The following is a 21,575-nucleotide window of genomic DNA, read 5'->3' as shown; positions in this document are numbered from 1 at the left end:
GCCTCCTGTAGCCCGAGTTTATATGTAATCATCTAATTGAATTAACAATGCTTGTTATCATGCTTCAGTTCCTAGTAATTCCTTGCACACCTTGCTGGTACAAACAACGTATTATCCAATGAAAACAAACTCTATGCAGATCTTGAATATAAAAATTGGATCACAGGTCTTGAGCAACATGTGAATCAAAAAGGTGTATCATGCATTTGTAGAATCAGAAGAAAAAAGATTGTTAGAGGAACCAGAGTACACCTTAGGTGCTACTAACACAGACTACAAATCTCTAATGATCCTGTCAGTTAAGCAAATGATTTTATTCTGAAAATATTGATAATGTGTACAGATTTTCTGTGCAATATAGAATGACTCATTTCTATACTTAAAACATTGTTGAGTAGGAGATACACCCCAGTCTACAATAAGTTCCTCTTGGGGGGCATCCCATTCCAGCTGGGAGATGTGATCCTTCCAGTAACATCCAAATTCATGTAGCTTTCAAGAGGTCCTCTTAAATTACGTGATGCCCATTTTTCTCTCTCAGATATGAATCAGAAAAACAGCAGAATTTATAATGCAGCAGACTTGCAGATTGTTTTCTAAGATGAATCAAGGAGGTCAGTGGCATGAACAATCAAAAGTCAAAATGGGTTCACAGACTTAGTCTCTGTGCTGCCAATAGTTTTGTAGTAAAAAAAAAAAAAAAAAGAGGCAACAATCATGGCTGTAATCAAATGAACAGTAAATATTGTAATATATCAGTCAAAACAGTGCAGCCAGTTGTGAAGTTACATTTGGACTGCATATATCCTATGAACTATCTAACAGATACTGTTAGCTAAGAGAAGGTGTTTATGGCACAACAGAGAAGATATCTACATTGTTAGCAGCAGATGGGAAATTGAGATAGACTACATAGCATTAGTCTGGAATGTGTTGCTATGCATACTGGAGCAAGGAAGGAACAGGATTAGGAGCTTTGTTTCACAGCTGTTGGATTTTGGCTCAGTGGGAATGGAATTATTCATACAGTGAGAGGAAAGCAAACACTGAACCATTCCTGTTCATGTGGAAAACATGAGTCAGTGCACACACACACACGACACATTTAATCTTTGTAGGGAAGTTCATATCCACACAGCCACTGCCAATTACTGCAGAGAAACCTAGATCAATAACCGTTGAGGAATTGCACTGTTTCTTTTCCTCCCATCCTTCATTTCAATTAACAGTTTTCATCTGCTAGTTGATTCAAATTTAATTCCACGCTCAGTCAAGATCTCTGAACTGAAACAAACCAAATTACTTTTAATTTCAAAGTACTTTAGGCACCAAGCTTAAATCAGAGAAATGACAGGAAATGTGGGAAAGAAAGAAGGGGGTTGATGGGTAACAGTCTTGCCAGACCTGAGCACTTTTAAGTAAGAACATCATTTCTGGTGTGTAATCCTAAAAACTGGACTGAAATTTTTATTTCAAAATACAAAGTTACAATTGTATAAATTAAATAAATAACTCATCCCAACTTCTTACTTTTGTATCAAGTCTTTTTTAGCAAGAAAATTCGGCAACTTGTTCTGCTTACTGAGTAATCTTATTCCACATTTCCCTACAGAAAAGATCACTGACTTCTGATCATAACATCTCATTATGACCTAAGGTCGGACAACTCATTGTCGCAATGCGCCATGCTGATTGTTTTAACAAAATGTCTGTCCTATCTTCACAAATGAGCTGTAAGGATTGCACGTGCAACAACTAACCTGAATCTCCTCGTATGCCTCGTCAATAGTTGTCACTTGGTGTTGCTCGTGCAGCGCCGGTTCGTCACAGAAGAAGCACACCAGACTTTTGTCAGTGAGGCAGAAGAGCTTGACCTTCTCGTGGTCCTTGCAGGGGTAGGAACTCCGCTGAGCGTTCAGTATGGCGTCGAGAGGGAAGGCTGAGTAGCGCTCCACAATGTTGGACAACTTCAGACTCGGGGAGAGGAGTGGATCGGTGAAGGTCCTCCGGCACTCAGGGCAATCCCGCGTTCCGTGAGCCTCTTGTCTGCTCCAATGCTCGGTGATGCACTTCCTACAGAAATAATGCTCGCAGCCAAAGCTAACAGGATCCTGGTAGATGCTGAGGCAGATGGAACAGAGGAGCTCGTCCTTCAGACAGCAAGCCATTTGCGAATGCAGAGATGGAGCTGCATCTAAGAGCACAACGTTCTGGAGCTGATGACACTTTGTTTAATCTGTAAGTGAGGAATCTGGGGACGGGATTTTATTGGCACTGTTAAAAAAACCAATAAATAACAGAAAAAGGGGAAGAATAAGATGCATTTAATCTTTAATCCAAGAACAGCCAGGACACACATGTATAAGACAGAAATCAGTAATGGTGGCAGATTCTTTGGGTGATACATTAACTAAACTGAGAATCTATTTAATATTTAAGCTTTCTAATAAGAGCTTTGGTAAGCCATCATAGGTGTGTAAAGTGAGTAGCAACTAACAGTGACTCATTATGGGCTTGAAAGTACAAGTATAGCAATTATTTGATCATTGTAGGTTTTAAAGTATCACCATTCTGAATATAAAACTAATGATTGTCTTTACAGATAGAAACATCACATGTTCCTGCTTCTCAAATCTGAATTTTTCATTTTTACATGTTCAAATACTGAATATGTTTCTGTTCTGCACCAACCACTTGAATTGAAGATTCATCACCCGTGAAAACAGGCATCATTTCAAAGGAACAGATCATGTTGCAGGTTTATTTTTAGGGATTTATAAACTATAGATTTTATATAACTAAGTGTAATACAGCTGCCATGCGAGAACTTCAATTTACTTTCACTTTGCTGGCTTCCTCCTTTAACTGGAGCAACATCTGAAAAGCGTGTAGGAAAACGTTTGTCCTCTTTGCCACATCCCTTTTTCTAACTTATTGTCAGTGTTTTCTGCGGTATCAGGCTGCCAACAGGCAAACACCTGCAGCAGTGGTTTTCGTGCCATCGACCTCCCTGCCCTGTAGTAAATAGCTTCCTTAAAACTCCCTTATCAGTAGGGATTTAACAGCCCAAATCAAGCCTCTTAACTCCCGTTATCAACCCACAAAGAATGGAGACAACACATACATTACAGATTAACATATTTTCTATTTAACTGGCTTGATCCACCTTGCTTGCTAGCTGGATTTGTATAAACACAACCAGTGAGACCCACGACACGCCAACCACAGCAGTAGGATGACTAGAGACAGAAGCACAGAACAATACCAACAGTTTTAAAAGCTTATTATTAAGATACATACCTGTTCTTATTCTCATGAATAATTCACATGTTTATTAATGTGTCTATTATTTAGAGCGGAGAGACGGGTCTTATAAGAAAAAGGTGGCTCAACTCACCAGTCACTCCTCGGCGACATCAGTGGCTCCAATGCAAGTGTCTTTCAGGAAGAAGAGCAACACACAGCGGCAACAGATGCAACCAAATGGGCTCTTCAACGGGGGGAGACTGGTCACAGTTTTTACAAAATAAGCGCAATTCAGACTTGAATATAAAATATGAAGGAGTAACATATATATTATATCAGATGTAATTACTCAAATTATTATCTGGCTCTTAAAATAGCACAAAATGAAAACATTTTAGATGTAAAACACAACCACCCCCTTTAACGATGGAGTGGTTGAGACGTCTCCTCCGCTCGTTCTCCCACTGTTAAACCGGTTATGTTGAGAGAAGAATAAAAGCTCAATTACAGGATCATAAATTGTATGATAAAGAGTTTTACATCAGTGAGTTTGGAAACATGAAACAAAAACTGACTGCCACATCCCACTGAATACATTTCTGAGGCAAATGAGCGAGTAAGAGAGAGAGAGAGACGGCCGAGAAGTGCAGCTCCGACTTTCAAACAGAAGGTGTCAGGAAAGTCCACAGAAAACAGTCAAAACAGATGGACTAGTGGAAATAACTCACCACACATAAGAAAAGGAGGTTAGTACACACGTGATAATGTAAAGATTTTGAAATAAAAATGGAATTAAACAAATACTTTTGTTTAAAAATAGGTCAGTTGTGGGACCAAATGTGCCAATTCTGACATCTGGAAATAAATCCAACTTGTTAAGTAGCCTAAGAAACAAGTATTCTGAATAGAAAAAATCCAGCGTTTTAAAAAGGACTAAATGTGTAATGCTAGTACACTCATTCCAAATCAGATCTTAAAATTTCAAGGTCCAACTTTGAATAATCCATTTTTATATTTTCAGAATATACAGTACATAGAGAAGGAAAGCAGCATTAACAAATTATACACAACAAATCTTTGTTCAAAACTTAAAATGTATTCTGACTGGCTAGTATATACACATTTTACTGAAAAAGAATTGTGCATGGACATTGCCCTATCCCACCACAGCCATTTTCCTAAATGGTCTCCTGGCTCCTGATTTTTTGAAGAAAAAAATCACATCTGAGATCCACAATTTCTCATAAGGGTCAAAAAGACTATGGCGTCTGCTGGTAAAACATTTCTCTCCTCCATACCGGAGCATCGATGAGATGACATTGACTTTCCAAATGGGTTCTATGGGATTACTGTTTCATCCCAAATGACTTGAGAGACATTTAACAAATAAAAACAATAAAAGCAGCCAAATAATGATTTCACTCCAAATTTACATTGTTCCCTTATTGTTTTACATCTTTGTAAATACTATGATGCATACTCTGACATCATGGAGGGAAATGATATTCACATATTTCTGTACAGCAAACTATTTACACATATAAAGACAAGTAATAGCTTATGTCTTTGACATGAAATAAAGCAAAGACTTAAGCCTTCAGCAGTACAAGTGCATGATTTGTCAGGACATTTATAAGTCTTTTAGGCAGATGAGTCCTCATGTATTGAAAATGTACTTTCCTCCTGCACAGACATCAGCATCTGCTTGCCTGCTTCTTGCTGTGGGGTGCTGACAAACTCCTCTTCCTCTCCAAAGGGAAGTTTGCTTTCTCCTTGCCTCAGGTCTGTAGGAATAAAAGTTGGGGTCCCACAAGACCCATTTCCTATGTGCAAAGTGATGTTAACGTTGACATGAGGGTTGTTTGTCACTGGGCTGATGATCTGTGGACTGGTGGGTTGAGAGGAAAATTGTGTTGGGATGCTGGGAGGGGGAGTTGCAAGCTCTGTGTTGGAGAGCAAAGTCATGGGCTCTGACAGGGCGGAGGTTGAATTGTCAACAGCTGAAGTAGATCGCAAAGGTCCGATGGAGTCACGGCTGCTGTATTCATCTGTTCTGATGAAAGTTTCAGAATTGTTGCTGCACTGACTTGGGTTGTTACTAGTCTGCCCATTCTCAAGCAGACAGACTTGCTCTGGTGAAGTAACTGTGAATGATGTCACCTGAGATGTCTTCATATGGTTTTGGCCAATCTGTAGGTGAAAGAAATTAAAATAAAATGTTTAGGTTTTTATATAAATACAGTCATGCTCACACCATTTATCAAAAACAATAGATGTTTTGTTTGGTGCCTGCAATGTTCAGTTATTGACTATACTGTCTCATATAGCGTAAACTTAGTTATTAATCATGAAAGTCATACAAATGGTGGTGATGCTGTAGACTGTTTACAACTAATAGTGTTCAGACCCTTTAAAGCAGTCCAAGTTTTGTTGTTTTTTTCCTTGATGACAGTAAGCCTTTGAATTTACAAAAACAAAAAAATAAATAATAAAAAAAAACTCATACACATCATGTACATAGTGGAAGTAATCAAGCCATCACTTTTGGCCTTCCTAGTTTGTCTTCAACATGATCCAAAGTCCTCTAATAAAAGACAAAGGAACTTCTCTACTTTGTTTTTAAATCATCTGCTTTCCTCAGCTCTAACTGACTGGTTACACCAACAGGCTTTTAAGAAGCACCAATGACCTTTGGCAGATTTTCTCAGTAAGGTCCCCTTATATCATCATCCTTCTAGCATCCTTCCTGTTTCTTCGCCTTGTGACACTACTGGGTAATAACAGCTCTAGGAATGTACACAATAAATGTCAATGTGTCATCAAAATGAGTTAGAAATGCATATTTTAAAGGTGAAGTTCGTGCTTCTTTAAGATCTCGTTGGGTTACTTGGGCATCACTGACCATTCTGACCTATCTGTGAGTCGTTTGGCTTGTTGGAAATTATCTACAAGCTTGATACAATTTTCTGTAGGAAGTCCATTTCTTTCATCTTAGCTGATCCATCCATCCATCTATCCATCCATTCATCCATCCATCCATCCATCCATCCATCCATCCATCCATCTTTTTGGATGCTTCTCTATTCTCAGAGAGAAAAAATGGATTTTTGTTTTGCATCATTGATGATTCAGTTTGGCAGATATATCTAAAAAGAATTCCAAAGGCTGGGATGCTTTTAAACGCTGTATATACTGCAATAAAAATGTGTGTTCGTTCATAGACCTGCTCTATGACCAAATCCTGCTTTACAGGTTTGAAAAAGTGTCAGTTCATCATGGCTTGGTTACCACTCGCCCATGTATCATCATTTTTAACATTTTAAATTGACAGATGTGTGCCTTTTTTATTAGTGTCCACTGACTTTAGGCACAGATTGCGTTCAGTCATGTTGTAGAACCATCTTTAGATCCATAAACATAAACAGGATCTGAATAGTCATATAAATTATGGGTTTTAATCTTGTCAGAAGATTACTTCAAGATTAGTCTGAAGCAGAGCAAAATGTGCAGAAGGGTTGGATGAGTTACTGCTGGCACTGTGTTTATACCGGTAAGTAAGCAGGACAAATAAACAGACTCCTGCTCAACACAATGCCATCCAGATTAAATCAGTAATATTAGTATATCTGAATGTGAATTTTTGTCACGAAAAACTGATCTTTATAAAATTTGCAAGGGTTGACATTTTGGTATGGTGCATTTATTGAATTGCAGTAGCCCGCAGTGTGCAATGCAAAAATGGAAGGTGTAAATTCAGCCTGAATGATAAGACTTACTTTATCCGCACTCTCATGGTTTCCATTTGCATCTATTTTTGGAAGAATAATTACAGAACCTGGGTAAAGAGTAAAAAGTAGACATTCATTTGCAGAAAGCAAAGAAAATGGAGTGAGTCGAGTCGGACAGGTTAAAAAGTAATGGTAACCTTCATTCTGTATTCAGACATACAGTTAGATAAAGACACAAGTTAGCTTTTCCTCAAATCAGGCATATGATTAATATGCTTTTTGCAGGATGGCATTACCTCTTCTAAATTTCCGTTTCAAAAGGCACAGCAGGAACGTGAAGAAGATAAGGAGGAATCCAGTGACACCGACAATTACTGGAGCTAACAGAGAGGTAAACATAGGCACAACTAAGATGAGATAAGAAAAACAGAAAATCTGACAAACTGGTCAAACATTACAGTTTGATTATTGCAGTCATACTCATTTTGCTGTCAGATGCTGCTGTTGTTATTTGCCTCACTGTGGTAAAGTCTCCAGTTGTAAAAGAGGTTCTGACAGACTGAGTGGAGCCAGTTGTTCTATATGGTACAGTTGAGACCGAGTTTGCACCGATTGTGGTCTTTATTGTACTTGCTGTCGTGACCACAGACTCAGTCAGAATCCATGCTGCTGTGGCTTGCTCTTCGCATATGGTGTCTGAGAAAGCATCACCTTTTTTAACAACCGACCTCCCATTACAGCTGTAGAGAAAAGAGAACGAGGTCACATATCTGAGCCAGTAAGAGTAACATACAAATGTATATCTTCTTTACTTACTTTTTATGAGGCTTACAGCGATCAGTGTAGGAGGAATGGCTGGAGAACGTCCCGTTTGGGCACGGTCCACAATTAACGTTAGAGTTTTTTGTTCCTGATTTATAAACATACAAAAAAAAAAAAAAAAAAAAAAAACACTGTAAGACAATGCCTTTCAGATGTTAGTTAGATAAGATGTGCAGAATTCAAAAGTTTTATGAGCCAAATTATCACCCTCTTAAAATAATGGCGTCAGTCATTTTGAGAGAGTTTTTCTAAAAACACAGAAGATTTGTTTCTTGTGGATATCTTGTTGAGTTTTTTGTGATTTAAAAAAAACCATGAAAAAAAATTACTTAAACCTTTGTTTTAAGAGGATGACAATATGAAACATCTTTTTGATCTCACTTAAACTTTGACAATAATATTCCTGTTTTCTTCTACTTGCAATGGCTCCAGTAACAAAATGTTTATCTCTAAATTTTAAAGCAAAATATAACTATTAACTATCACACAAATCTCCAGACTCTTAACTCCAGACTGTAAGTATTTACCTGCCACAGCCACACCATAACCAGCATTGCACCGTTTGTATGGCCTGCAGTCTGTGCAGGATGGTTCATTGAAGCCCATCTGACAGAATTGCCCAGGCTGGCAAACACACATGGCATTACTCGTGGGCGTGCACTCTCTGGCCTTCTGAAGGCCTTTTTCTGGTTAAATACAAAAAAGTATGTTTTGCTTAAATGAAAAAGTTATTTGTTAAAAACTTAAAACAATGTATCAATCTGAAAATAATACCAGAGAATTTCAACACGGATACTAACTTGATTTGCATGTGGTGCACCTCAAACAGTTTGAAGCGTAGTTCCAGTTCTCCATATACAAATTTGTTTCACATTTTTCACATTTACTGTTATTTCTTCCAGTGCATTCATGTATCAGTCGGTGCCCTGTAATAACATTAAAGTTCATTATCATACAGTCACTTATCAGGCTATGAGTATCACAAAATGAACTTTTGTTAATCGTAGTAATACGGTTCCGCTTGGATTTTATTTTCCAAAATAAAATGTCAATAAATGCGATTTATAGTGGAGCAAGTGGTTGTGGCTGCAAGATGAAGTGGCCACATTTCACAGCTTTAGTCCAAAACACACTTGCTTGCTTGTCTGAATCATCCTCTTGACAAGTAGGTTGTAAAGCAATCGAGTGTATACTGAGTGGGAGAGAAGATTAGCAGGCACATGAGATCAGGTTACTGTATTAGTTTAGGAACAGCAGTAGGGGGAAAGCTGCTGGAAAGGCTTCCATTCAAAACTGCATTTTTGCTCCGCACAACCCAAACCCCTGCTGTCACAGTAGATGTTTTTCAGCTCCAACACATCATCAGGCAGAAGGTGCAACTGTTGCTTTTATCTTTAATATTTAACAGAATAACAACATTAAAAAGCAAATGCCTGAAATGGCCATTAGTAATAGGAAAGGAAATGGATTCCATGACTGATAGCACAACAGCAGTTTTCTGCTCAGAGCTACTAGTGTAAGCTTGCCTGGCTAATTAGCTTATCTCATCAACACATTTCTTTCAACATCAAAGAGTACGCCCGCATCAAACTATTTGTTTCTGGGTTACAGGATATGTGATAAAGAAGGAGAAAAAAAAAGAAATGAAAAAGCCCCAATGGACTGTCATATATGCATCATCTGCAAAATAGTTCTGCACTATTTATAGCAAAGTTTGGATGATCTCATATTGTTTTGTTTTTTTTTTTCTTTAATTAACATGAACATGTCCTGTTCCATTTTATTTCCTTATTGTAACTGGTTTAATAAACCAAAAACTCTGGCTCCCAGCTGGAGCAACAACATAAAATTAAATTCCTTCCTTAGAAATAGTTGTTGCAATGACACCAGTGTATGTGTCATATTCAGACTGGCAAAACCAGATTAAGAAACCTGTTTGTTCATAATGTGTCCAGATAACAATGGTTTTACTGAACACTGGTGGAACCTTTGGCTGGTTCTTGAAAAATGTATCACATCAACCACTTCAAGAGCCAGAAGGATAAGATTAAGTATTGTCCCACGAGGCTTTTCAATTTTTATCTCTAAGGTAAAGTCCTGCAACAAAGTGATAATATAGTTTCCTTGTTGTTCTTTTCCTTGTTTCTTCAGGGCCTATCCAGTTGTTGACTTATAGCAATTTATACTCAGCTTTTGACTTTACGAATGTAATATACACATATTTAAAACTGCAGAACTTCTAAATAAAACCCTGTCACAGGATTCCTGCTACTGGGATGAATGAAGAAAGTCTAGATGAAGCACAGTTTTTGACCACATCAGAGAGAAGCAAAAAAATGAGGGAGCAATGTGACTTAAAAAGTTATACAACCAATATAATTTGCTAGTGAAAGTGCATCCCATTTGCATAATGATTGGCTACAGCAACTGCATTTCTATTTATTACCATTGGCAATAATTTGTCATTCATTTCGATGACTCATAAGTAACGAGACAAACTCACGTTACAAAAATGTAATTTCAGCAGATTTTTTTTTAAACTTCAGCAGCAAAAGTGAAAAGATGGCAAAATGATAGACAAATACATAAGTATGACTTTAATCTTGTTGTTTTTATAGTCTTGACATAAAGAAAAAGCCGCTAATGAATATCATTAGCTACAGTAGGTGCTTTTTATATTCTCTCACACCCTCATGTACAAACTTTCACCACCAGGTTTCAAAACCTGTGTCAAGAAGCAGCGTTTATGCTGTTTCCACTTTCAGGGTTAAATTAGCCTGAGCATTAGTGTAACACTGTAAAATTTGCAATATTATATTTCTTGTTGTGTTCACAGGTTTGCACTTACCAGGGGGACATTTCTTACAGCACAAGTTCAAATCTTCTACAAGGTAGTCTGTTGTGTTACGACAGTTTCCATCTGAGTCGGCCTCATAAGGCAGACAGCAGACCTATGAGGAAGAGGATGAACAAGAACTACTCATTTTCTGCTCTTGAGATGGAAGATTGTGAAGTACAAAACATTCTGTTGTCTGAGCCTCCTCACACAACATGACATATTTTATTTTTATTTAATTTTCTCCCTTTTGGCTGTGCCTTCTAAGGGCCACAGCTACTCCTCTTCTCCAACCACATAACTTCATGACCTTTTACACTACATCCTTAAATCTCCACTTTGGTCCTTCTCTGGTTCTCCATCTGTGTAGTTACAACCTCAGCATCCTTCCACAGTAATATTCAATATCCCTCCTCTGTACATACCCAAACCATTTTAGACTGGCATGTCTCTAAAACATCGACCATGTGCTGTCTCATTCGTGATTCTATCCATTCTTGTCACTTCTTATCCATTCAATAATGACTTTTAACCTGAACCAACTAATAACTGAAGATAGTCATTTCTTGTGTTTAGTAGTAGGAGCATGAGGGGGGAGACAATATGGCCAGTGAGTGACTATAGGATTCTAAATATAAAGCTTACCATAGTACCAGACCACGCACATCTACACCCACCTTTTCCGTTCTGGTAACGTGCCTGGCCTGAGCTGCAGTGTCAAACAGGCAGCCATAATTATAAATTCACTTCTACAGTATATATTTCTTTGATGTCCTCTAAAACCCTGGAATACATGTCACAGCACATGTACATCAATGCCTCAATCAAAACTAAAACTCAGCATTGAGGTGATGAAAGGAATGGTTACGCAGCAGCTACGTGCATACCTAACTTGATGCTGCCTCACCACAGTACCTTCTAATGACAAGCAAAAGTAAGAATATGCTGACTGCAGCAGTGTATTTCCCATCTTACAGGAAACAGAGGTGGCAACCTAAAACCTGAGTTCCAGAGCAGACTTCTGCCTGTGTCGTGTCCATGGAGATAGCATCTGAACTTTTCTATCATTACTCAAAACAGCTTATCGCAGAACACATTGTGTTTCTTTTGGTTTTCCTTTTTCTTATGGCTGCATGCCTAAACTAACTAAATCACTGGATGTGAAGACAATAGAAAAAGTGTCTGCTTCATTCCAAGTATGAAGCGGTCTGAAACTGCATGAAATGCCAAGTAACCGAAACCAGATATTGACAGTGAATAGCCTGCATTGAATTTCCACAGTAAAACTTACTTGTCATGCTGAGAACAAAACCTATGCTGTTTTTAAACGGGACTTTTAAGTAATGCTTCATGAGAAATGAGAAATGTATCCTTTGCTGGCTTCAGTACAGGTCACTGCTGTAGACAAATATTTTAAAAAAAAACCAACATTTTATATTATTAATTACGAGATTACACGTGTGCTCTGGAATTCATTCAGATAACTGCTTCTTAATCAAACACTCGAATGATCATCTGTTGAATTCTGTTTTGCTGATGTCCAGACAGGATAAATACCAACACCTCATAAAAGACCACCACCATGAAAATATACAACCTACCTTGGTAGTTTGGACACAAAGCAGAACCAGTAGAACAAGTATGTCATTCATTGCTTCGTTTAAATAAATTGCAGAGAAGAGGAGTGAACAAGCAGCATGTGTGCTGTTTAGTTCACATCATGAAGGCGGGTCAACTCTCGGCAGGAGCTATTTCCTTGAACTGAGTCACTGGAGGAAGGAAATGAGCAGACACACTGTATTCTTTATGAGGTTAGGGAGTATTAGAAACCAAAGTTCTATTTCTACACGGTTTATCTGAAATGTGCCTGCGTACCTACCAACCGCATAAAGCTACGCTAAATTATTCTTTTGATCCAGTGATTACAGGAAGCTGCAGTGTGTGAAAACTATTCTTGTAAATGATCATCAAAATATTTAATTGGAGGGCAAAAAATGACCTATAATCAAGGAAAGAAAGAAAACAGAAAAGAAAGGACAGAAAGAAAGACAGAACTTGGATTTCTGACTTACTTGTGAGAGATGAGCTGTGTATCAATGAGGAGAATTTACAGAAGTTCTGCGACATCGGATCCCCTTGCTTTATAACAAACTAATCCTGTTAATAAGATTAACAAAGGCTGTAAATCCAAAGACATTGAGATGAAAATGAGTGGATTTGCTGTGTTTTCTCATGGACTAATTGTTGGGAAATATGCTGCACAAAAGTTTTTTTTTGGTGGGGAAAAAGGATGCTGGTGCCAAAACAGGAAGTGGACTTATTTAGATTCACTCTTCTTCTTTATATGCAGAAGTCTAGGTTTCTACAACCTAAACCAAAATAATGTTAAAGTGTTTTGCTCCACCAGTATACTTCAAGAATCCTGTTTGACCCTGAAAGACAGATGTATATGACAGCCACAGTACATTTTGGCTCTGAACTTCCCCTCAATTTTGACTTTCCCGTAGACATTGGAATTGTTCAACAAAAGCTTAACAGCATTTCCCTTGATACACCCCACTCTCATAGCCTACTTGGCTATAACATGTCTTCAGCTATAGAAGTTTACACTGTGCCCAGTTAAATGCCCCCTATGACTTGCCGTTTGTTCTTGTGAGGATCTGACATTTCACATACAAGTTTCCCCTCCCACATCACAACTTCTCACTTGCTCAACTACAGAGGTCTCTACTGTGCTATCCTTCATAGTCTCATACCTTGTTTAGAATAACAAATATCTCTTATACTGAATAATTTTGAGCCAATTTTAAAAAATGCATTTACAATTTTTACTAAAGTTTGTTGCAGCCTGTACAAAAGTATAAAGCATGACCCTTAAGATGTGAAGCTACTTTAAAATCCTCTTTTTCTTTGTAATGCCACATAACTGCACTGATTTAGTTTGCTGTTGCTGATGAGTAATTTTGAAAGACATCATGGTAGTTTTTAGATGACAATAGATAGGTATTCAGGTCAGGACTGAAAATGCTCTTTGCTTTTATTTCTAGTGTAGATGTGCTTTTATATCGCAATGCAGTGCACATCTATCAAATCAAAACTGGCTTCTGTGTCGGCATTACTGTGCAGACACAATGGGGATGATGTTTGCAGTGAGGCTCTATCAGTCTCAAGAGAGTTTCAAATCCTGTTTATCTCCATGGTAACCAAGGTTCTCCCTGAAGGTAAAAAAAAAAAAAAAAAGCATTTTCATTCAAAAGACGTACAGCAATGCTTGGGAAAAAGTGGCTGATGGTATTCATGAGCTAAATGCCGTTCACCTTGTGTGCTTGTGTAAAATGTCCTCTTTCTGAAATATTCAGCTTTCAGTCGTGTTTGATCCCAGTTTCATGTCAAAGACTTGTCAAGCAAGACCGATCAAAATGAGCAGATTTTGACATTCGCACTTGGAAATGGGAAGCAGTTAAAATTGAATTTCTTTTGCTTCATCTTTGTTTCAAAATGAATTGAAGGTACAATAGTGTATGTTATATTTGAAACAGCTAAATGCGTAAGCCTGCTTGAGGCAAACTTAGGCTCTCAGGGGTGGGATTCTAACAGCACACAAGATGTCTAAGTATAGGTGGTTGTGGTTTTGTACAAAGAACAGCTTCTGTAAAGTACATTGGTGTGTCTTTGCTAACTACAGTGTTAAGCTTCCCACGCGAAGGAAGTTAAAAACAGAAGTATGTAACACCAGGAAACCAAAACAAAAGCAAAAAATAATAATGAAAAAAAACAAAAAACTGGAAAGGCTAAACTGTTGCCTGAAGGGTTCAGATGAGTCAACGGAACTTCCTTAAATGAAGATGTCAATATGTTTAACAGCATGTAAGTCTAAAACACCCAACTCGTGTTAAGTGTGTTTCATTGTGGCGTAACCCTTATTTCAACATAGCCATGGTCACATGCAGAGCCAAAATATAATCAGGCTTTTATTTAATCATTTAACACAACTTCTGTCTAAACTATTCTTGTGTCAATTATTCTGGCTGTATTAAACAAGCACGATTTTATTTACATAAAAAAACAACAACAAAAAAAAAAGAAACAGTACAACATGAACATTTTCTTGGTAAAAATTCCATACATTTTCAAACTTATATTTACAAGTTTGTTTTGTTTCCAGGCCTAACAGACATGAGTACAAACATCTAGATGTTCATCAAATGCTTTTAAAATCTGATTGCTAACATATTGTGTAGGGATCATGTATTCAATTTCACTGTCAATTATGCAGAAGACTTTAGTTTCAGGGACTGCAGCTCATACAAATCAGATCTGAGTAAATCAATGCACAGCTTTTCATTCAAGATGCATGTTAAAGAGGGTCAACAAAGACAACATCTCTGCTACATCTACTCCTGTTGAATTAACGCTTTTACACATTCAATAAGGGATACTCTACTTCTGTTTTCCCCATATCTCTAACAGTGTTTAACTCATTTGGAAAAAAAAGCCATTAAAAATATTAACATTTTCACAGCTTTTATTGAACCATGTACTGACATGTAAATATTGCAATTTAGTCTTTTACTGCAAGTACAGCCATCCATGATGCCATTTAGCCATACAAGCGTGATGAGTATCAAAACGTTATTAGTTAACAGTCATGAATGTAATATTTGTCCAAAGCTCTCAGCTGGTTTGATTTGATTCTGTTTTCTCCAGAAATTCAAAGGTTTATCTTTAAAAAAAAAAAAAAAAAAAAAAAAACAAACATGGGAAGTTTTTCACGTCTCTATTCTACTCATTTTAGACACTGAGAAACTCTGAGAATTACATACTTTTTATAACTTTTACGTTCAGTTTGTTTCCACATAAATACTGAAATCACTCCATTGATCAGAGGCAAAAGCGTATCCGGGATAAAACATTTAACAAAAACCTGAACAAAAAAAAAAAAAAAAAAAAAAAAAAAAAAAAAAAAAAAAAGTGGATGTAAAAATAGGAAATTATTTTTGGTTGTGAAACTGAACTGCAGTGATTAATCAATAGAGAGATGTTTTGTCAGCTTAAAGGGTACGATGTGCTCCCCATTTTACTTTTTTGGGAAAAGTGTTGAAAGTTGTGACGAACCAGGCGGGACACATCTGAGATCCAGTCAGGCAGCTGGCCTCCAGACCCTTTAGGTCCAGACAGTTCCTGGAAAACATTAGAACAGTGTTTTTTATTTGTTCCATGTGTGATATTGAAAATATTTGTGATGCACAACATATTCTGATTTGATATCAGAACAAAACAATAAATTTAAACGTGCTGTGTAAATGCACACATGCTCAATTAGTACTGTATTTATAATATGTGTACATCTACTTTCTCATTTAATAATCCATCAGCCAGTCATGTCGCAGCAGAGAAATTCAGAGTCGGAGCTATCGTTCATTTTTACCTAAACCTTCTAAATAGACTCGCTTCTTGGTGCCAGCTGAGCCTCTAAATGTTTACGAAGCTGCTAATCTTGTGAAATCATTCATATTCTCAAATTTTTTTCCTCATTTTTCATGTTCCAACCTAGAGAATTCCACTGGATATGTGTGGTATTTATGAGCTGGGCAACAACAAAATGTATCTACCTACCATTTTAAAAGGTATAAAGTATTTGGAATTGCATGTCTGTAAAAATATTTTCTAGACCTTCCTTTTGCAGCTGCAGGTTTCTGTGGGTGTGTGTTCAACAGTTCTGAACATCTCAACGCTGGGATTATCACTCAATCCTCAGGCGACAAACTGCTCCAGCTTGTAAGAGACTGATGGGTTGCTGCTCTACTACAGTCTTTAGATCATTCCACAGAAAAAATTATATTTTTTAAGGCTTGTGGATATGAAAGCAGTCTGGAGGTTCCTTACCTCTAGCTCTTCCTTCAGTAATTTATCAGAGTTCTTCATTTGAAGGCTGCTCCGCAGATCTAGGCTGCTTGGTGGTGCCAGGGGGATCTGACCTTTGTTTGACCAGCCTGAGAGACAGTGCTGCACAAGGACAATGACAGAATTAAGACAACAAGAAGTTGCAAGCACATCAACTTAATATTAAATTAAGTAAAGGGGTTAACAGCAGTTGCAAACCAAAGCTGATTTTAAAACCCAAAACCTCGAATGAAAAAGAGCTCATTGGTCACATTATACACAGAGAATGATTAATTCATGGACTCTGTAACTCACCGATGGTAACCCCAAACTATCAGAAGGGTCAAAGCTGCATCGCCGATGAGCTTTGTACTCATAAGACGGCAACAAGGTGGTGCGCGGGATGCTGACCCTGACAGTGAAAAGAGGAGCACGAGTAAGATATTTGAGGAAATGTATTGTGTGGCGATAAAAATGTTGTTACTGTCACATAGATTACTGTACTGCTCAAGCAAGTGATGCCTTCAATAATGATAATAATGATTTTTCTGTTTAAAATATCCTTTTTTTCATTAATCTTATGTATATTCTAATTTTCAGAGACACTGCATCTTGGGTTTTCATTACCTATAAGTCACAATAATCAAAAGAGAGACAAAAAATATTGAACTTTTTCATGATATTCTACTATTCTATTCTTTTCTGAGATGTACCTGTATATATGCAGGTTTTCTCTAGGTACTCAGACTTCCTCTCACAGGCCAAAGACATGCATGCTAGCTTAACTGGTTACTCTACATCCTCCCTAGGTGTGTATGAATGGTTGTTTGTCTATCTGTTTTGGCCATGTGATGGACTGGCAACCTGTCCAGGCTGTACCCCGCCTCTCGCCTAGTAGCAGCTGGGATAGTCTCCAGCCCCCTGTGACTCTGCATTAGAATAAGCAGGTTTGGAAAATGGATGAGTGGATGAATGGATGGACATATTTTTATGGGGACTGCAGAGGACACACACCTTGCCTTACAATATAGTTTTGTCATTATATGTTCAAGTAAAGGTTCAAATTCACCATAGTACTACAATGCATGCTGAAAAACATGAAACATTGTTTAGGTAACAGCTGTAACCAGATCTCTGTTGCCTTCTGCATTCATATGGGAGCAGCAGAGTCAGACAGATTCAGCGGATACCTGATGAGAGCTGGTTCAGCAGCTTTGTGAGGGTGAGAGGACTTGTTCCTTTTGCACACAGGGCAATGCTCCTGAGAGTGAAGTGGGACAGGGAACAATCTGCTGTTCATCCTGTAGGAGAATGTACCTGCACAACAGGAGAGTAAGCAGAGATTAGTGTTGGTTGAGCTGTAATAAAAAGAAAATAACAGAAACAAAAAAATAATCCGCATTACATTGATGAGTGTCCACATTAGCGTCTGCGTCATCATTATCTTTTAGGAGTGGGGGAAGAAGATGACTTTCCTCGGACAATCTACAAGAGTCAATAAAGAAACGTTCTTCAGTTACATATCACTTGTACATGATCATTAACAAGTGTGAGAAAGTGAGACCACTCACTTTGCTTGTGAGCTCTGGACACACTCGTCTTTGTAAAGACATCGAAACACACGCAGATCATTGAAGAACCCGTCAGAGCGATCTACCAACAAGTCCTCAGTATCCAGAACTCCTTACAGGGTGAAGAAAAAAAACATAAGCTCTACGTAATGTGTCTTAAGATTCTGTATGACAGACAAGTTTAAGAAGCATACCTGCTATCCAGTCATATCCAAGCAAAGGCTGCAAATGATGCCTCTCCGAGGCAGGTATGTCGTCCCATTCATCTGACCGAAATGTGACTTGACTGTGGACTTCCCTCTACAAAAACAAACATGTGATTACATTACATTACATCTAGGCCTGTGACGGTAACATGTTTTGCAGTGTGATTAATTGTCTCAGAAACTATTGCAATAGATGATAATATTGCGCTAAGCAATTATTGTTATCATTTTTGAGCTCATTTTCAATTGAAATAACAACAGTGCCATAATAATGCAAGTATACCCTTTTAAAGTTCAACATACTTTAATTTTCTAAAGAACATTTCGTTCGATGTGCAAACTAGACTTATCCAGTCCCCAGTCTGCTAAAACAGCAACTTGGTTATCTGGAACTATGGTCTCTAAACACCATGTAACACAGTTACATCATCTATGGTCAAGCTCATATAAGTGGACATGTTTGGACTTGATCAAAGGTGGAATAGTAAAATGTCATTTTTCATGTTGTTGTAAGGTTGTGGAATTACCGTTTGTAACATGTATTAAACACGAAATGTTTGCAACATCTTTCAAAATGTCGCCTTTTAAACAATATTAAAGGGCAGCATCGCTTTACCAACCACGCTGTATGAGAGCACACCATGTTGCACTGTCCTGGTTGTATTTAATCTGTCGGTTAAACACCGCAGTGATCGTGGACTGTTGGGAAGATGGAGCTAGCCTGTTTGTTAAGGTCTTTTTTCCCAGCTGGGAAAACTAGTGCAGATGGAAGCTTGTTGTATTGCCATGTTTAGTTAATATTGTATTAAACCTCTTGCTTACCCAAAGTGAGAGAGTGAGCAAGAGAGAAAAAAAAGTAAAATGAAAATTATTGCATCCGGTAAACACATTTTTTCTTATTGTGCGATTAATTTACTTATTGCGACAGGCCTAGTTACACCAGCAGTCAGCATCTTTATTTTTAGGTTGATTTATTTTGGGGAAGCCATTATGCTTTAGTGTAGCAGGATATTGCTCCATTTTCATCTCCAAAAACTATTTTAAATTCCTTTGTTTTCTGACATCTATATGTAATATTTTGCAAGCATCTTTGCTTGTTTTAACAGAGGGATACATATTGGGATGAATTTTGTAATTGTCTGCTTCAGAAAAAACTAAATTATGATGAAGATATTTTGAGATAGTTAATAATCATGGTGTGCTTCTTACAAAGATTAAAAAAGATATGCAAGAGTTATCTTTGGAGACTATGTTACAACAAGGTACTGCATTAATTATTTACTGAGTTATGTTATCCAATAACTGAAAAGTGCTAAAAAAAAAAAAGTTGAGGATAGAGTTGTTTACTGGCTTACCTGGTCTTCGTTGTGCCTAATTGGACAGGACTTGGCACTGAATAGCTCATTTTCTTGCAGTCTGTTGTGGACTTGAATAAATCTGTTGGCGTCTTCAGCAGCTGATCTTGTGTGTTGGAAGGTATCAAAAGACGTGGAGATACTGTGCTGAATTTTTTGTATCTCATTCCTTCGTGTCTCATTCCTAGATGTTTCACAAGCATCTAAGACACAGAGAAACAAATGTTTTTTTTTTGTTTTTTTTCTGTTTGGAAGAATTATTTTACTCACACACATGCAAATCATAATGAAATGTTAGGCAACTATTTTATTGGCATCTGTGCAAATTAAAAACAAATACTAAACACTAATGTCTCATGACAAGATAATAATGGCAAACATCCATCAATTAAAACTAAAATATAGTATTTTATTATTGTGTGCGTTTTAATCAGACATTTGCCATTGTGTTTATGATGAAATGAGTGTTCCCAATTTTTCCTTCTTTTTTTTATTTTTTTTTTTTAACTGTGGAGCTTTAACCTCCAAAGACATTGTTCAAACATACGTGGACATCATATTTGTTGTCTGCATCTTAATACTAAAGCTTGTGTAAACCTAAAACCCACTGCACACAAATATGGACACTTATATTGACATATGGTGGTGTCAGAAGGAAAAACCCTCAATAGACATGTGGTCAAGATGGCAGTAAATACTTATTATACATACATACATACATGCATGCATCCATCCATACATTATACATATATATATACATATATATATATATATATATATATATATATATATATATATATATATATATATACATATATATATATATATATATATATATATATATATATATATTTATATATGATTTTTTTTTTAACATACATTTTTTTTAATTTTAATATATAATTTTTTTTCTTTAATTGTTACCAGGAAATCTCACGGACGATCTGGCCAGAGCTGCCTTGGCAGGACGGCGGTCCCCATCGGTCAGAGTCACCATCACGTCGGGCTTCCTCCACTCCTCATCCTCGTCCTCTCTCTCCCTCTTGCGGTTTTCACTGCGGCCGTTCAGCTGTTCAAGTTTTTCTCTGTGCTGCCTCAGTTGCTTCAGTAAATGCTTGTTGCGCTCTCGCAGATCGTCAAGTCTATCTGCGGACATTTTCTGCAATAAATGCTCAAAAACAGAGAAAATTTCAACTCTGTCGGTCGGTTAAATCAAACTCCACAAACTCCATAACAACGCGTTGACAACAGCGATTTCATTGGCTGTGAATATTACCCACAATGCTTTTCGAAGGGCTTTTTTTTTTTTTTTTAAAGTCACAGCTACGTTTGAATTAAAACTGCACTTCAAGGCGGTGAACAGCAGAGGGCGTTGTGTACCTACTCTGACGCCTCAGACGCTCTCTCAGCTCACAAACTTTATGCTCTAAATATAAGTGATTTTTATCATTTGTTGCTTTTGTATTAATGACTTAATTAGATATACATCATAAACATGATAGTTTCAGTTCCTACATAAAGGCAATAACTTATAAATAAACAATTCCTGTGTGGCACAAGCTGAAACATCTTTATCCCATTTAGATAATAATTCAGATAAAGTCCAGGTCCAAAAGTTAAATTAATGGATTATCTGCCAGTGTCTTGGAAAAACTTAACATTTTCAAGCTAATGTTTGTTTCTGTATCATGTACTGTTTAATTATAAATAATTACTTATTATTAAGTTTTTAGAATTTGGCATTTACTTATTAAATCATCTTTAAGATTTTGAATAGATAGTATGATATTTGTTATTCTTTTGTGAACACCATTAATTAAAAAACTTTAAATGTTGTAATTGTTACATTAGATACTTAGCATGTTAAACTGAATAATAATAATAATAATAATAATAATAATAATAATAATAATAATAATAATAATAAT

General features: G+C 37.0%; 3 protein-coding genes across 3 annotated transcripts in view; all 3 read right to left on the bottom strand.

The window, feature by feature from the left end:
* The window catches only part of trim62.1 (tripartite motif containing 62, tandem duplicate 1), a 31,124-nt gene extending 27,704 nt beyond the window's left edge, over positions 1-3,420 (bottom strand). The window contains exons 1-2 of the mRNA XM_079241711.1: positions 3,398-3,420; positions 1,761-2,274 (exon numbers count right to left, since the gene is read on the bottom strand). Of these exons, the coding sequence (XP_079097837.1) occupies positions 1,761-2,168 (408 nt within the window). The 5' untranslated portion in view covers positions 2,169-2,274; positions 3,398-3,420. The remainder of the gene's footprint in view (positions 1-1,760; positions 2,275-3,397) is intronic.
* A 1,467-nt stretch (positions 3,421-4,887) lies between these two features.
* Positions 4,888-12,284, bottom strand: tnfrsf1b (tumor necrosis factor receptor superfamily, member 1B; the record flags this gene model as incomplete). The annotated part of the gene is made up of 5 exons (XM_079242058.1): positions 4,888-5,436; positions 7,023-7,081; positions 8,324-8,482; positions 10,645-10,747; positions 12,234-12,284. 5 exons carry the CDS (start codon positions 12,282-12,284, stop codon positions 4,888-4,890), a joined length of 921 nt encoding a protein of 306 aa, XP_079098184.1.
* A 3,394-nt stretch (positions 12,285-15,678) lies between these two features.
* Positions 15,679-20,803, bottom strand: miip (migration and invasion inhibitory protein; the record flags this gene model as incomplete). Its single annotated transcript, XM_079242057.1, has 9 exons — positions 15,679-15,813; positions 16,519-16,638; positions 16,831-16,927; positions 17,706-17,832; positions 17,921-18,000; positions 18,087-18,198; positions 18,281-18,386; positions 19,648-19,850; positions 20,572-20,803. The coding sequence occupies 9 exons, from the start codon at positions 20,801-20,803 to the stop codon at positions 15,679-15,681; spliced, it is 1,212 nt and encodes a 403-aa protein (XP_079098183.1).
* Positions 20,804-21,575: the final 772 nt, after the last annotated feature.

This window comes from Telmatherina bonti (assembly GCF_933228915.1).
Source record: "Telmatherina bonti genome assembly, chromosome: 6".
Taxonomy (NCBI): Eukaryota; Metazoa; Chordata; class Actinopteri; order Atheriniformes; family Telmatherinidae; genus Telmatherina; species Telmatherina bonti.
This window is presented reverse-complemented; position numbering and strand designations above follow the sequence as displayed.